A 15808-nucleotide genomic window follows, 5' to 3' on the forward strand; every position below is an offset into this window, starting at 1 on the left:
GCAATAAGTTTCAACGGGCTTGCTGGCCAAAACCAAAGCCAAACTAATGACCAAGAAGCATAAAATGAGACTCTTCAAACCACTGACAAATTTGAACATATGGAAGTGATGAATCTTTTATCTCATTGATTCAAGTTACAATAAGCTCTGGTGAAAACTAAATGAAACATATAAAGACCCAAGTGTCCAAATCTCCTACTTAATATTCACCAACCACAGGAAAATATATAAAGCAACACCAAGTTGGCTTCCTTCCTGGAGACTAACATTATTAAATTTTCAAAATTACACAAACAGGATGAAGTTGGGTCTTCAAACAAGTTTGGGAACTTTTAGAGATGGAGAATTTAAAATCATCGGGGACATCTGGGAGAAGATATGAACAGAGGGAAGGAGAAAACCATCATCTTTAGTGCCTTCTATGTGCCATCCTCTGTGATAATTGCCCACATATAGGCTCTCATTGATCTATATCTCTATTCTGGAAGGTAGGTTATATTTTACTTTAAATAACTGCCCAAGGCCAATTTGTTACTAAGCAGTAGAGACAGGATATAAACCAGGTCTGTCTGCCTCTAAACCCCATAATCTCCTCACTGATGGTTAGAGGGGCAGTGTTTAGTGGCTCGCTCCTTACACTCTAGAAACCCATTCTTTAGCCTGAAGGCCCTTGGGCATTTGTCCAGTTTCTGTCTACACTTGTCTATAATCAAGGCAAAGCCATTTAATGACAGTTTCATATATATGACCAAAAAAAAAAAAAAAAAAGGAAATCACACATTTTGTTGAAGTCCATTATATTCATTATGAAAAAATTCTTTTGAGACTACTGTTAATTCCTAGAAGTTGAATTATGTTAAATTCATTCAGAAGCAACAGGGCTATAAAATGATTTTGTGTTTCCACTTTCCAGATATGAAAAGAGAATTTTTACAGATAGTGATGATAGGTTTAGCCAACCCATCTCTTCAACTGAAACTATACTGCCATGTCCTAATTCCAGACTTGGGGCTCTCAGACCACCCACTTGGCCCCCTTGTTAAAAAGCTGCCTGGGCCTCAGGCCTCCCTTACTCTGGTCTGGCCACTACGTGCAGCCAAATTGCTGTACAGTGTTTCATCAGCAACTTAATCCACAGCTCCCCTGTGGGTTCTGAAGAGCAGAAAGCTAGCCAAACAGGCCAACAATAGCAAAGACACAACCCAAAGTCAATCCAATCTCACTGATAAGTTTTCCAAACTTGTGTTACTTACACAGACTTTTCATACTTTTTGTATAGCCAAGAAATCTTAAAGAAGATGTCTGGTTTGAGAAGGAGAGCTTGCCATGCATCAAAATAACCCTGGATTTTAACCACGATGGCACTTTCTGGAAAAACAAAACAAAGAGCAGAGTAGTTGAGCAAAAATGTGAGCCCAAGAAAGTTACCTGAGAAGAGAAGTTCCCCTGTATAGTCTCTTGCCAGCCTCGGCTTTAGCTTTCAGCCATATGAGTGCCACTAGACAAACCAACATTAGCTTATTCTGCTTGACATCTAAATCAACCAAGCTAACCAGAGTTGGCAAGTTTTCAAGTTTGTGTTATAGACACAGCTAGAATCTCATGTCACCTCTTTGAGTCCAACACCTTCCTGGTTTTTTTTTTTGTTGTTGTTGTTGTTGTTGTTTGTTGTTGTTTTTGACTATGGGAAATAAGAGGGACACCAGTAATTACGGGTGTCATTGACCTCAATTCTGGCACCAGGGAGGGCAAAAAGCCACATCACTCTCCTGGTTACATCTTGGTCCAGAGTATAGAATTCATCTTAGTATCCTTTATCATGAGCCTCATGCATAGTCAACTCCTAATGAACATTCTTTAATTAAATTACATGTTTGGGGAAAGAAAACTCCTGCATTTTTCAAATTGTGCAAGAAGGAAGGGAACAGACGTTTCTTTTCAACTGCTAAATACCAGTCACCATGCAAAATGTTTTACAAAAGAGACCTCATTTAATCCTTACAATCTTGCTAGGGGAGTAATATAGTGTCATCACTTTTTCAGACCAATAAACTGGGAAGCTTGCCTAACACCATACAGCCAGTGTGGCAGGCGGCCCTTAGGCTAGAGCCCAGCCCTATCTGACCTCTGAGCAATGTTCTTTCCTCTTGCTACTCTGGCTCCCTCAGGCAAATTGAGAGTTTAACTAGGATAGGGTTCGGAGAAAGGAAATCAACAGAACTCTGCATGGGTTATGCAGATTCTTAACATCACAGCCTGCATGCCTAAGTTTACAGAGAGATTTACATCCTTCCTAAGAACCCAGGCCAGCCAGGAACCAGAAGAAGCAGGGACTAATAAAACACGAACTTGCCTGACCTTCGGAGAGCTGCATGTAGGACAGGTCAGCCGGGATTAGAGTTCCTGTCTGAAGGGGATGAAGCAATGGGTGTGACTAAAAATACTCAGAGTTGAATGGGGCGCCCATCCAAATGACAGTCAGGCGAGGTTTCTATGACTCTTGTGGGGAGTAAGTAAAGAGCAGGGGACATGAGGTAAGCAGAGCTGGAGAGGAGAAAAGGAGGCTTATAGCTTATCTGTTCTTCCAAATGTGGCCAGTGAGGCAGCAGGTGTTACAGCTCAGCTGCTTTGGGCCATTGTTAAAATGAGGCCCCATTCTCGTGCCGGAAGTGTTCTTCCCTCAGACTTGGATGTGGCTCCCGATCTCCCTTCACTGAGGCTGATGTCCAGGTGTCCTCCGTGTGCAATCCTTTCCTGACAACTCTCTCTGGGATAGCCACACCCACTCCCCCCACCCCATGCACCTCCTTCTTCACTTTCTATCCCCTTTCCCTGCTTCGTTTATTCTTCAGGGCACTTAGTTTTGCCTAATGTATTATGAGATATTTACTTGTCTCTGTTTATATTGCCACTGGGATGTGACCACCTTGAAGGCAAGGACTTTATCTGTCTTGTTCACTGTTCTGTCCCCAGAACCTAGAACAGTGCCTAGCATAAAACAGGCAATTAGCAAATATTTTTTGAATGAATGCATGAGTCAGCAAACATGCTAGAATTCAGGGGAAATTACATTAAGTTGGACAACAGCAGCATGGAATTAACCCAACTGATTAGTGTTTATTTTTTGGTGGTGATAGAGTTGCATGTATGTGTTTTAATATTTGTTTCTGTAGTATAGTGAAAGGAGTAGCTTTTTGAGTGGGACATTCTTACAAGAGTTGTTATAATGCTACATGATAAACTCCATATATAAAGCAACTTTTTTATAGTAGATACTAAACTAATAGTAGATCTTTTTATCATTTCCAACAGCATCAGCACTAGCACTATTATCGTACAGTCAAAATTTTCATTCTTAGTAGCTTTGAGGGAGGACTATATATGTATATTTATATATATATATGTATGTATATCTGTGCGTGTGTATGTGTGTGTGTGTGTGTGTGTGCATATGCCCACAAGAATGGTTGGAATTGGTTAAATATATCCATTTGATTGGTGGTAGGATATATTCATGGCCAAATGAACTGATCATATTTGTCAAGCTTTGACTGTGGGTAGAATCATATTTCCCAGAGCAATGAGGAGATGGTCCCTACTCACAGAAACTTATAAAGGAGCAAGGCAGACACTCTAGGGGGAAATAATCAGAAGAATACTTGGAGATGTTTGAATATGAGTGATGTAAAAAAGCAACATTATCTCTCCTTGAGTCTGTAATCCCCTCCATCCCCTTAGTCAATAAAGTGGAGCATGTCAGTTCTCACGTACCGTCCAAGGGGATCCCCAGGAAGAGAATGTTGGAGGTGTCCAGCATGATACGCCGCATGAGGGTCAGCACATCGATGTACCCCAATTCGTTGCTGACCTCCTCCAGCCTGTCCAGATGCGTGAGGATGGATCCAACACAAACGGTCACCATGCGCACAAGGCCCGGGCCGGACAAAGCTGAGGGAAACATGTCGGAGAGGGAGTCACATGAACTTAGGGACACACACAAATCAGCTTAGTATGGCCTTTTCTGTGTGGAGTTTCACCATACATGATTTTTTTAATTCAATAACTTAGCAGAAATTTTCATGTCTTTTTGAATACTTTTCTGCATTCTCCTAATTTTTTACAAACATGCATCACCTTTATGGGGAAAAGTGAATGAATGAATGAAAATCTTAAAATATTCAAAATTAAACTCTTCTTCATGTTATGGCAAATCACTTGTGAGACTACAAATGAAACATTTAGTACTTATCGTCATGAATCACACATAAGTGATTTTCCATATTTATTGTATATGTATTTCTCTAAAGAAGGTCTAGATTTGGCCAGGGAGATGTTTATATTTCAACAGGTGGCAGGGTATTGCTATCGAACTACTCAAACTGGCCCTTGACTATTTGATCTAAAGTGCTTCCTGTTTAATTGTGGTTTATGCAGCTCAAAACGCTAGTCTTAGAAATTACCAAAAGTGTTCTCTTATTTTTGGTTTCTCTTCAGACTACTTCTAGATTTGTTTTACTCAGCCAAGGTCATGACAACTAAGCAAATTTTTGTTTGTGTATCAGTCTTCCCAACTGGCTGGGAATTCTTGAAGTGCAGTGACAGCCTCCTATTAGCACTGTCCTTCAAGTCCACAGTACATGGTGGCCTTCAAATCCTATTTGTCAAATAGAGGAATGAACGAATAAAAGGATGGGTGAATAAATGAGTAAAGACAGAGTGAACTGGCTCTGCTCTAGGTCATCTGGGTAGCTAGTGGGTCATGGTGGTAGATGATCTGTCTAGAGAATTTAACTCTAATTAAAGCCCTCCTTTCTCCTATTTTTTTTTAAGTTTTCTTTAAGAGTCATCTCTCCTACTTATGTCTTTTATTATTCAGACTTACTGTTAAAGTCAGTTCTTGAAATGCAATGAAAAATCCTAGGAAAATTTATAGCCATAATTCTTTCTTAAAAAAAAAAAAATCAGTTGTACAATAGAACCCCCTGAAGGCAGACTTTGCAAATAAGAAAGGAAGCCTGGTGAGCAGTTCTAGAGTCCTAACATTTCTACTTATCTATAAAAAAGGAAGGTTGGGTTGGTAGCATACTTTCTGATTTTCATACTTTCTATCACATTCCCAGGTGGGATTCCTTTATGATTCTTTAATGATTCAGCCCTTTGTGCAGAAGGGTTGGCTTGGAATATAGGTGGTTTCCTCCTATACCAATGTATGACTTGCCTCTCTGTCCAAGAGCGGGAAGCCATGTTTCAACCATATAAGCAAAATGTAATATCATTGCTTATAGGCAGTGGCCTGATGTGGATATAATTTTAATTTTTAAAATGTGTGAAAAAGTACTGAATCTTATCCAGGTTAAAAAAAAAAAAAAAGTAGAGCAAGTAATCAACGTAATTCCTTCACTGTGGAGAACTCTTCCGGCAGTTTCAGGAAATACAGGCTATTTTTTGCCCCTCCACCTTCATCTCTCCAGGATGGGCCATTTGCCTAGGCTGCTCTTCATTCTCTGTCCATTGGTAAGCCCAGGGAATCAAAGCCTTCATTAATGTTACTACTTTAGATACCAAAATGTACCCCCAAATTTTTTTTCTTTTTTTTTTTATTACATTATGTTAGTCACCATACAGTACATTAGTGTTTGATGTAGTGTTCCATAAATCATTGTGTGCATATTATACCCAGTGCTCTATGCAGCCTGTGCCCTTCTTAATACCCACCACTGGGCTCACCCATCCCCACGTACTCCTGCCCTCTAAAACCCTCAGTTTGTTTCTCAGAGTACATAGTCTTTCATGGTTCAGCTCCCTCACCAATTTCCCCCACTTCTTTTTTCCCTTCCTTCTTCTAATGTCCTCCATACTATGCCTCATATTCCACAAATAAGTGAAACCAAATGATAATTAACTTTCTCTGCTTGACTTATTTCACTCAGTATAATCTCCTCCAGTCCCATACATGTTTATGTAAAAGTTGGGTATGCATCCTTTCTGATGGCTGAGTAATACTTCATTGTGTATATAGACCACATCTTCTTTATCCATTCGTCTGTTGAAGGGCATCTCGGCTCTTTCCACAGTTTGGCTATTGTGGCCATGGCTGCTATGAACATTGGGGAGCATATGGCCCTTTTTTTCACTACATCCGTATCTTTGGGGTAAATACCCAGTAGTGTAATTGCAGGGTCATAGGGTAACTCCAAATTTCTGCTATATCAGGAAAACTAATGAGAAACATAACTCTCAAGGGAGATTCAAGAAATGCCTGGGCGGCTTAGTCAGTTAAGCATATGGCTTCAACTCAGGTTATGATCTCAGGGTCCAGGAATGGAGCCCCACTTCAGGTTCCCTGCTCAGCGGGGAGTCAGCTTCTCCCTCTGCCTCTGCTTCTCACTCATGTTCTCATTCTCTCAAATAAATAAAATCTTTAAAAAAATGCTTGGGACTCTCATTGATTACTAAAAATGTCAGACACAGCAGGGAACTTTTAATAAGTAATTAGACTTCTACTTTTTTTTTTTAAAGACCTCTATTTTTGGCATTTAATATGGGTAGTTTTATAATGTTTTTATTAGAAAATCTGATCTTCTATATACAATGTTTATCTCAAAAAAGGTCACAAAGAGATGTTCATGTCATTCTGCTTAAAATCTTGAATGACTTACTGTAACTTTTGAGATGAACTCAGCTTGGTGCCTCCCCTAGGCCTCATGCCTACATGTGTCCATGACAGGCACAAGGGCCTACTTATGGACACACGGTGCTGTTCCACCCTTCTCTGTCTTGGAGTATCCTGTTCTTTCCTTCTGTGGAATGCATCCTTGTCAAACTTTCTTAATGTAGATAGCTTTTATCTTCTTTCAAAACTTATTGCAAGCATCTGCTCCTGAAAAAACCTCCCATGACCCTTCAGAATACTTTAGATGGCCCATTTTTTCTATGTCCTGTAGCACTCTGCACACACCTCTAGCATAATATATCACCTAGGATGATATTTGGTGATATGATATCTGCCCCTCCCCCTTTTATAAATTTCCTGAGGGCAAGGACCATGTCTTGACTATCATTGTATTCTGGGTACTCACTAAGTTTGTGGCAATTTGGTACAGCAGCACTAGGAGACTAATACAGTGGAGTCTATAGTAGAATTGTACTGAGCCTTGGTGATGGGCAACTCTGTAGAGAGAATCAATGCGCAGCTGTGTCAGGCATAGATTCTCCCAGTCCCAGTAGCCACATGGGAGGCATCCAGGTTCACTACAGAGGCTGGCTGGAGGGAAGAATGTTGCATGGTCAGGCCTAAGATCCATCTAGCCCCAGATTCTATCACTGACAGTGTTGACAGGGCATGATTATCTTCCTTGATATTGATTTCAAAGACTGGCTGTGTGTATTCCCCAGCTGCTTCATTTTCCAGTGAAATACAGTAAAGGATAGATAAGGAGCCTTGGGACCAAGTCCCTACTCATCTATTATTTGCTATGTTGCCTGAGTAAAAATCACAACCTCTCTAGAACTGTGTTTCCCCAACTATAAAATTCAGAACCTGGATGAGATGACATATATAGTCCTTCCTAGTTCTAAAATTCTCTAGTTTTATTCACAAATTGCTTTCTGTTAAAACATCTAGGACGTCAGTCAATGATTCAGTGAACACATTGTTTGGCTATATTTAAATCAAACATGTGACTGAAACATTAAATTCTTAATTGAAATGATCCTAAGTACAGAGCTGTAGCTCTTCTTCATGTCTGTGGAATTGCTTTATGTATCAACAGGAAGAATGGAGCTTGTGGTGGTTAAAAATGTAGGCACTGGGGACGCCTGGGTGGCTCAGTGGGTTAAAGCCTCTGCCTTTGGCTCAGGTCATGATCCCAGGGTCCTGGCATCGAGCCCCACATCAGGCTCTCTGCTCAGCAGGGAGCCTGCTTCCTCCTCTCTCTCTGCCTGCCTCTCTGCCTCCTTGTGATTTCTGTCTGTCAAATAAATAAATAAATCTTAAAAAAAAAATGTAGGCACTGGCATTGTCTTCTGGGCCACCATTTACTAATTTGGGGACCTTGGGTAAGTTATTTCAGCTTTCTTATGTGTAAAATGTAGGTGACAAGAGTATTTACCCCATGAGGTTGTTGTGGGATTAAAATATCAAGTACTTAGAATAGTGCCTACCATATCTTATTATTTCAACGTAAGTGATGCAGCAGAATTTAAGTTCCAGAAAAGGGGCTCATTTATAGATAAAAGAGCAGAAAGTCACCAGCATCTGATTACCTTTTGTAAAGAAAGGACGAATGGCTTTCCAGAGGGTTGGATTATTGTTAAATATGATGCCATTTTCATGCATTCCGATGCACTGCAATCCAAGTTTGCTGCCGAATCGAGAGCTATAGTGACTGTGCTTCATTACGTGGAACATACTTGAGGACCTACAGAGACAGCAAAACTTCGTGTTAATTTTGAAGGGTCCGGAGAGCTCATGATGATGATTTTGACTACCAGGTGGCTTTCTTAGTAAATGCATGTTGCTCTAAATGCAAAGCATTCGAGGGGTGCCAGTAGGTTAAGTGTCCAATGCTTGGTTTTGACTCAGGTCGTGATCTTGAGGTCCTGAGATTAAGCTCCAGGGTGGTTGGACTCTGTTCTCAGCACGAAGTCTGCTGGAAATTTTCTCCCTCTTTTTTTGCCTCCTCCCCTACTCACAGTCTCTCTCCCTTTCTCCAAAAATAAATAAATAAATCTTTTTTAAAAATGCAAGGCATACTAGTATTCATATTGAGTAGTGTTTGTGAGCATAAGAATATTCCTCTCCAGTTGAAATATTCCTAGTTACTAACTCCCTGTTTGAGTATCACCAAAGATAGAACACACACACACACACACACACACACACACACACACCATTCCTTATTCCTCCCCTTTTTTTCTAATTCCAAATCACAAAAATACTAGCCACGACTGGGGTAAGAGCTGCAAGGCCCTGAGTCCCAGAAGAGTCCAGCCCCATTCCAGACAGTTGCCACCCCCTGCAGGACTGAGTCTCAGAATCCAGAGTTCCTGGAATTGCTGAAGTTTTCTTCTGTTTGGAACAAGCAGTTCTTCCTCATACCACCTATCCTCAGAATCTCTCATCAGGCCTAGTCTCTCCGGTGGGTATCATTCTGGGCTTGAAGGAATCTCCTGGGCACTCATGAGTCTGGCTTTGCTGGCTAGGCTGGGCCTGGACGGCTCTCTGTGGTGGTGGCAGCAGTTATCTTGAGACTACATTCCATCCTGACTCATCAAGGTCTCCAGGGTCACAGAGTTCTGTCAGGATATAGGGCATGGTGAGGCATTGATAGCCCTTGAGGTAGCAACACTGGGACCTTGCCAACAGTCTTCCTTGAACTTCTCAGCTCCTCTCCACTGTTTTGCTTCCATCCCCTGCCATGCCCAGCTTTTAAGGCCTGGGAAGAACTAGGGGGCAGGAAGCAGCTCCTTCTGTTTCTCTCCTCCTCACCCTTTTCCTCCTCTATAGGAGCTACTTCCTGCCCCTCCACATCTCAGGGAGGCAATTTGGGCATGATGAGGCACTGAAAATTAGAAAATGTTATAAAATTCAAGCTGAAGAAGTTATAGGAGCCTGCACATGTGAGTAGAGTATTATATTCTTAGGACAGTGGTATAGAATTCTTCTGTAGGGGGAGACTGACTCGCTTTGCTGAGATGTTAAGACTGCTTAGGAGTTAGCCTATGGCATTAGAAGGATAAATGGGCAATTAAGTAATAATCAAAAGGATTGAAGACAAAATAATAATTATTCTCTTCAGGATAAATAATAGGTGGGTTTTTTGGAGGATGGGTGCAAGCAGCATGGAGAAGGAGAGGGTGGGGAGCTGAGATGAATGCTGTAGAGTGAAGATTTGTAGAGAGAGGACTCCTGGCTCAGTACTCAGCAAAAGAAGTCTGCTGTAATTTATGAAGTTGAGAATTATGGAGTAGATGGGATGAATTCATTTTTCACCTGCCAAGAGAAAAATTAAGAGATGTTACAGGTGACTGCATTTCCTGTGGCATGGGGCTTTGGCTGGAAAACAGGTTCATGCAGGGCCCAGAGGGAAGCAGGCTAACTGGACAAGGGCTGAATGATGGCTGAGGCCATGGATGTAATGGGTCAGGAAGCCAGAACTCCAAGATGGCATGTGTTAATAAGCTATGTGGCTAACCCTTCATAAGCTAAGCAAGATGGACACTACATGAAGGCAGGACAGTGTTTACTGGAGAATGGAGAAGATAACAGGACATGTGGTGCTTGTATGTCTATTGTTTTCATAAATGCCAATATCATATTGTAGGTGTAGACCCCACTTGGAAAAAAATCAAATGAGGTTATCTAAAGGGTATTGTAGAAAGTGGGCAGAGTGAGAACAAGAGGCAGACGAAACAGTGCAGAAGGGGTTGCAAACTGCCAGATCCCTAAATCCTCACCCACAGTGGTGCATGGTCATGCCTGAGTGAGTGAAGAAAGGGAGGTCACACGTCAGCCACTTCCTTTCAAGGCCCAGCCCTTCCATACAGAAGGCTGGAGCATGCCATCTCAGAGGCTTGGGGCCCTCCAACATCGCTGTGCTCCCGAGTGGACACTAGAAACACAGAGTACACAGAGGACTGCAGAGTTTGTGCTCAGAAAGTCTCATGTGTCGTCCTTGGCCTCCCTATGGTAACAAAGCCTGTCCCAAGCACATACATTACCCAGACTCCTCTGAGATGCATGGTGACAGGTTCTTTAGATCGTAAGGCCGATGTCCAAGTACTTATATGTGGACAAGATGGCCAAATGCAAATTACCCTTGGTAAACTGTAAGCATAAGCAGATTTACTTCCCTCCATATATATTTTCAGCCACTTCAACGAATTTCCACTCAAGTATATTCAAATGGATCACCATTTTTCTTGGAGATAGGGAGAAAATGGGAGGGAGAAGGGTTTGGGAATTAAAAAGAGGAGTCAGAATGGTGAGCAGAGGAGGAATAGAGGTTTTTGGCATGCAACCATGGGAGGTGTGAAGAAAGTGGAGGCAGGGAAAACTGTCAGGAGTCTGGCTTTTGGCCGTGTTAACAGTGCCAGAGCCCCTACCTGTGTATGCGCTGGTGGGGATTTCAGGCAAACCCCAAGTGACATAACTCTTAACCTTGGGGCTTAAGAACTAAACTACTCAGGTCTGCCAGCTAAATTCAAAGAGATCTCCCCAAGCTTTTTTTTCACCTGGGGATTATAAATTACTGCCTGTCTCTGAGACCAGAGTGGAGTTCAGAGAAAGAGATCACAAAATTAGAAAGGAACTAAACATTTGAGCAGAGGAATAGGAAGAAAACGGGCACATTATTGCAAGAAAGCAAAGTATATCTAAATGTCTCTCTGGTACTGCAAAGGAGGGAGAACCTGGGCAGTTTCTGGTGTGGGAGGGGTAGAAGGGGGAAAAAACCTAGCAGCATGGTGCTTAAATGTGCAAAGTCAAAATATATAAAATATCACCTGTGTTACATTTTAGACGCTGTTGCTATTTTTTTTTTCTATTTGGGTGACCTTAATATTTATACAAGTTTTCATGTGTTCATTGTGACTTCAGTTCTTCCTCTCCACTTTTCCACTGAAATTTTGTTTTTCAACTGCAAATTCTCCTACTATGGGACGTTTCTGAACACATAACCCTGAGAGATGGGAGTGGCCATTATAGTGTATGTACCTGGTTCCTACACTGGGCTGGAGTGGCCATATTACCACTTGCTCTTCCCTCTTAAAGTTGATACTTGGTTCCTAAAAGGATGACTTTGCCTTAATGAGGTTGTTCAGTTAGTGCTTGTGAAAACACATTCCTAAAGAAGGCATTCGGCCAAAGGAGCTGGGGGCTCTGGCTGAATCGATCAGTCTGTGGGCTAAGAATTAGCCAAATCCTCACATTTATGATGGTTCCGTAGTCCTATTTAAATTTTAAAAGAAAGACCCTGAAATAATGTCAATGTCAAAAAATGAAAACAATTATTTTATGAATAAATTATGTACTACATAATTTCTTTAAGGAAAGAAATTCTTATTTTCAAATCAAAACACTCTATTAAGTCAGATGTTCTCTCGATTCTGGATAATTTTCGTCAAATGATCCCTGTGTTTTGCACAAGTTTTTTCTCTCCCTAGTGACAAAACTAAAAACAAAAATCCAGATGCTTCTGTTTATATTCTAGGGAATTAATTTGACTGACAAATAGCTAAAACTTTGTCCTGTATATAAAAATCATGCTATGAGAGGGCTGAAAATCTTATGAATAGATTTCAGGACTTTAGGTTCTTTTACCTTTCCCTACCTTAGTCTATAATGACAACAGAAAGTAAGTGATTTGTACATTCTGTATTCACAAATTCATATCTAAAATTTTTAAGTGTTCAGAGGTAAAGCAGAACACTATTTTTTCTGGTCTGACCCCTAGAGCTTTTATATACTGCATTTAACCATTTTAGCCTGTCCATTTACTTTGAAAAATTACTAATCAGTTTTAAAAAAAAAAAAGAACAAGAGACTCCATCCAGACTTAAATCCTGCTAAAGGTGTAGTTACTAAAGAGCTAACTTCAGACATAAATGTGTTCTTTAGGGGGCGCCAACAACTCAGTTGATTTCTTCAAGTCGGAGGCTCAGACTTGGACTTGGCAAAGGACGAAGATAGAAGTGAGAGACCTTGAGGGAGAAGACTGGCTGCAGGTGAGCAATTTAAAACCAAGGTTTTGATCAAAGGTAGGCTGGCTTTATCTAACCAGAATAAATCAAGAAAGTGAAGAAAAGAAAGTTGGTAAAAGAACTAAGGACTCCAGCCCAGATCTCTCAGGACATTCTGGAAATAGTGGAGACCTCGCTCCAGCCTTGTGGGCTAGCCTGTAATACAAGTTAAGGGAGATGTTATACTGACTGGGAGAGTAAGGACTTCTTACCACTCAAGAGAGACCCCAGGCTCAGGAGGGGTAGTGGGTAGTGCAAACCGGATGGTAAATGAGGTCATTATCCTTCCTTCCTCTTTTCCCGCCCTCCTTCCCTCCCTCTCCCTCTCCCCCTCCCTCCATCCTTCCGTCCTTCTTTTCTTCCTCTTTCTCTCTTCTTCTTTTCTTTTCTCTCTTCCTTATTTGAATATAGTTGACACAGTGTTATGTTAGTTTCAGAAGTACAAGGTTGTCATTCAACCAGTTTATACATTATGCTGTGCTCACCACAAGCACAGCTGCTATCTGTCGCTATACAGTGCTATCACAAGACCTTTGACTGTATTCCTGTCCTGCACCTTTCATCCTTGTGACTTATTCATTCCATAAGTGGAAGCCTATATCCCCCTTCCCCCTTCATTATTCTTCTTTAAACATGACTAACGTCAAAAGACATTGTCAAAGATGGCAAACCTATTGTCTATTCAAAATGAAAAGTAGCCAGAGTAAGTTCTTAGGTATTGAGGAGGAAAAGCCACCTTCAGTTCTGAATTTAAAGGACTCACTTAGGGGCACCTGGCTGGCTCAGTTAGTGCAGCACAGGTCTCTTGATCTTTAGGTTGTGAGTTTGAGACCCGTGTTGGGTATAGAGGTTACTTAACAAGAAAATCTTCAAAAAAATTTTTAAAAATTTAAAAATACACTCTTTAAAAAAAAAAAAAAAAAGGACTCACGCTTCTGTGGCCAGGTTCAGAAATGATGAGTACTGAACATATGGAGGAGAAACTAATGGAATCATTGGTACCAAACAGTTAAAAACACTTGCCTGTGTAGACCTGTTTTGTGTTGAGACTCACAGTCTGTTGATCCCCTTGCCTTTCCCCTGTTCTTTGCCCCGCTAATATTCTCACTTATCCAGCTTAAATAGTGGAATCATGCAAGAGAAAAACAATTTTTAGAAAGGAGAGATCTGCCTGTAACTACCCTACCCAGTGATCACATTTAACATCCCTGATAGTGGGACAACCTTTTCTTGTCTCTTGATAGGATGCAGTATGAAGTGCCCAATATTGCCAAGGAGGTATCGTTACAGAAGTGTTTAACCTGAATGAAACTGAGCCTTAAGCCATAATTTCCAGTTTATAAAAAATACAGGGAATAGGGGAGTATGTTAAGTGACACCATAATGTAATGAGAGAAATTTGGAAATGCAGAACATCCCATAAGACAATTGACTTGGTCTCTTGAGAAGGTCAATGTCACGTGGGGCAGGGAATGAGAGAACTGCTCTTTCAGCTTTCCTATTCATTTGAACATTTTCTTAATAAAAAATTGGAAAAATATTTTATTGTCAATCATTAAAATCACTCTCTCTTCCCATGCATTCTCAACTCCCTTGACCCTCTCCTTACTTTGTCATAGTTGCCTGGTAAAAACTCACCCCTGGCTAAATCCAACTCTTAGCTTACTCTGGGTTTGCCCCTGACAGCTGAATATGCCTGGGGAAAAAACTGCACATGCACATGTACACACACACACACACACACACACAGGTCCCAGTTAAATTCAAGTGGACCCTTAGCACAGCTGGCAATTCTACATGTCCTCAAGTCCCTTCACTGTCACTATTCTAGATGACTATTACAGCCCGACTTCTCACTCCTCAAATACTCTACTTCCTCAGTCTCAGCTAAAGACTTTATTTCTTATTTTACTGAAGAAAAAGAAGAAACTAGAATCTCTGTAAGCTCCAACTATTAGGATCTGTGCTTGTATTTTCAAACTTCCCAAACTTACTGTGGGTGAACTTCCATGTCCCTATTCAAGACCAACTCTACTGTCACTTGGACCCCCTTGCCATCTCACCTAGCACACCCCTTTCTCTTCCATCAACAATTTTGCTTTGTAATCCATTGTTGCCATCTCAACACACACGTTGTAAATTCTCCTATCTTACAAAGGCTCCTTGGACCATACATCCTTTCTATTTCTTTGTCCCATTTCTCGGCTGCCTTTAAGACAAACTCCTTGGAACAGTTGTTTACACCTGCTGTCCTACTTCTGCCCCCAGCACTCTGGCCTGATCTTCCCGCCCCACCCGCCCAACCCCCTCCGTCCCCTGCCTGTGAAGTTCTGCAACCCCCACCGCTTTGGGACAATGCTGGTAGGGAAAGTTGGACCATAATCTCTACTCAGTTGTAATGACTGCAGATCTTAAACTTTTCAAAAGAAAAAACCTGGCAAAGTATTCAACTAAAAATAAAAAGCTTTCTGAGGTCCAGTGGGGTATTTTCAAGAGGCACGGGTAGTTCTGGAAGGGACCTGAAGAACAGGCAAGGGAAGGAGATGGGGACAAACATGTCCTATTCCCGCAGGAGCTCAGCCCTTAACAACAAAATTGAACGGTTCAGAGGCAATTAAGGAGAACACAAAGACTCCAACCAGTGAAGAGCCTGTGAGGACAGGATGAGGAGAGAACTGGGAGAGCTGGGGGAAGGGCAGGATGGGTTGTGTACTCATCTTGAGCATGAATCAGCATCTGAATTGGTCAGGGTCGCTAAGGTGATGTTCTTAATGAAGACAGGAGAGCAGTCTGATGCCACCCTGCACTGTCACTGAAGGATGCTACTTCAGGAATGGCTTTGGGCTTCCAGGATTGGGTCTTGTGATCCAAATGTGTAGTATGTGTTCTGGTTCTCTGGTTCTTTGTCACATTCTTGACTTCAGTTCTTATACTACCACCACTTGAGCTAGACTGAAGGGTAAGTTGATCAGGGGAAAGCACTCCAAGCCTGCTTAGCTGCTGCCCAACCCCAAGGCAAGCCCCCCCCCCCCCCCCCCCCCCCCCCCCCCCCCCCCCCCCCCCCCCC

At 41.7% G+C, this 15808-nt stretch overlaps 1 protein-coding gene and 1 long non-coding RNA gene across 3 annotated transcripts in view; one reads left to right on the forward strand and one right to left on the reverse strand.

Annotated features, from left to right (window-relative positions):
• The window catches only part of LOC101687608 (aromatase), a 103588-nt gene that overhangs the window by 8729 nt on the left and 79051 nt on the right, over positions 1–15808 (reverse strand). For both annotated transcript variants that reach the window (XM_004755439.3, XM_004755441.3), the window contains exons 4-6: positions 8266–8420; positions 3772–3948; positions 1254–1368 (exon numbers count right to left, since the gene is read on the reverse strand). In XM_004755439.3, the coding sequence (XP_004755496.1) occupies positions 1254–1368; positions 3772–3948; positions 8266–8420 (447 nt within the window). The remainder of the gene's footprint in view (positions 1–1253; positions 1369–3771; positions 3949–8265; positions 8421–15808) is intronic.
• The window catches only part of LOC123388317, a 46369-nt gene continuing 43184 nt past the window's right edge, over positions 12624–15808 (forward strand). Inside the window, exon 1 of the long non-coding RNA XR_006602876.1 lies at positions 12624–12726. This is a non-coding gene — a long non-coding RNA (uncharacterized LOC123388317). The remainder of the gene's footprint in view (positions 12727–15808) is intronic.

Source organism: Mustela putorius, unplaced genomic scaffold (assembly GCF_011764305.1).
Source record: "Mustela putorius furo isolate JIRA1106 unplaced genomic scaffold, ASM1176430v1.1 tig00003898_pilon_pilon_pilon, whole genome shotgun sequence".
Lineage (NCBI taxonomy): Eukaryota > Metazoa > Chordata > Mammalia > Carnivora > Mustelidae > Mustela > Mustela putorius.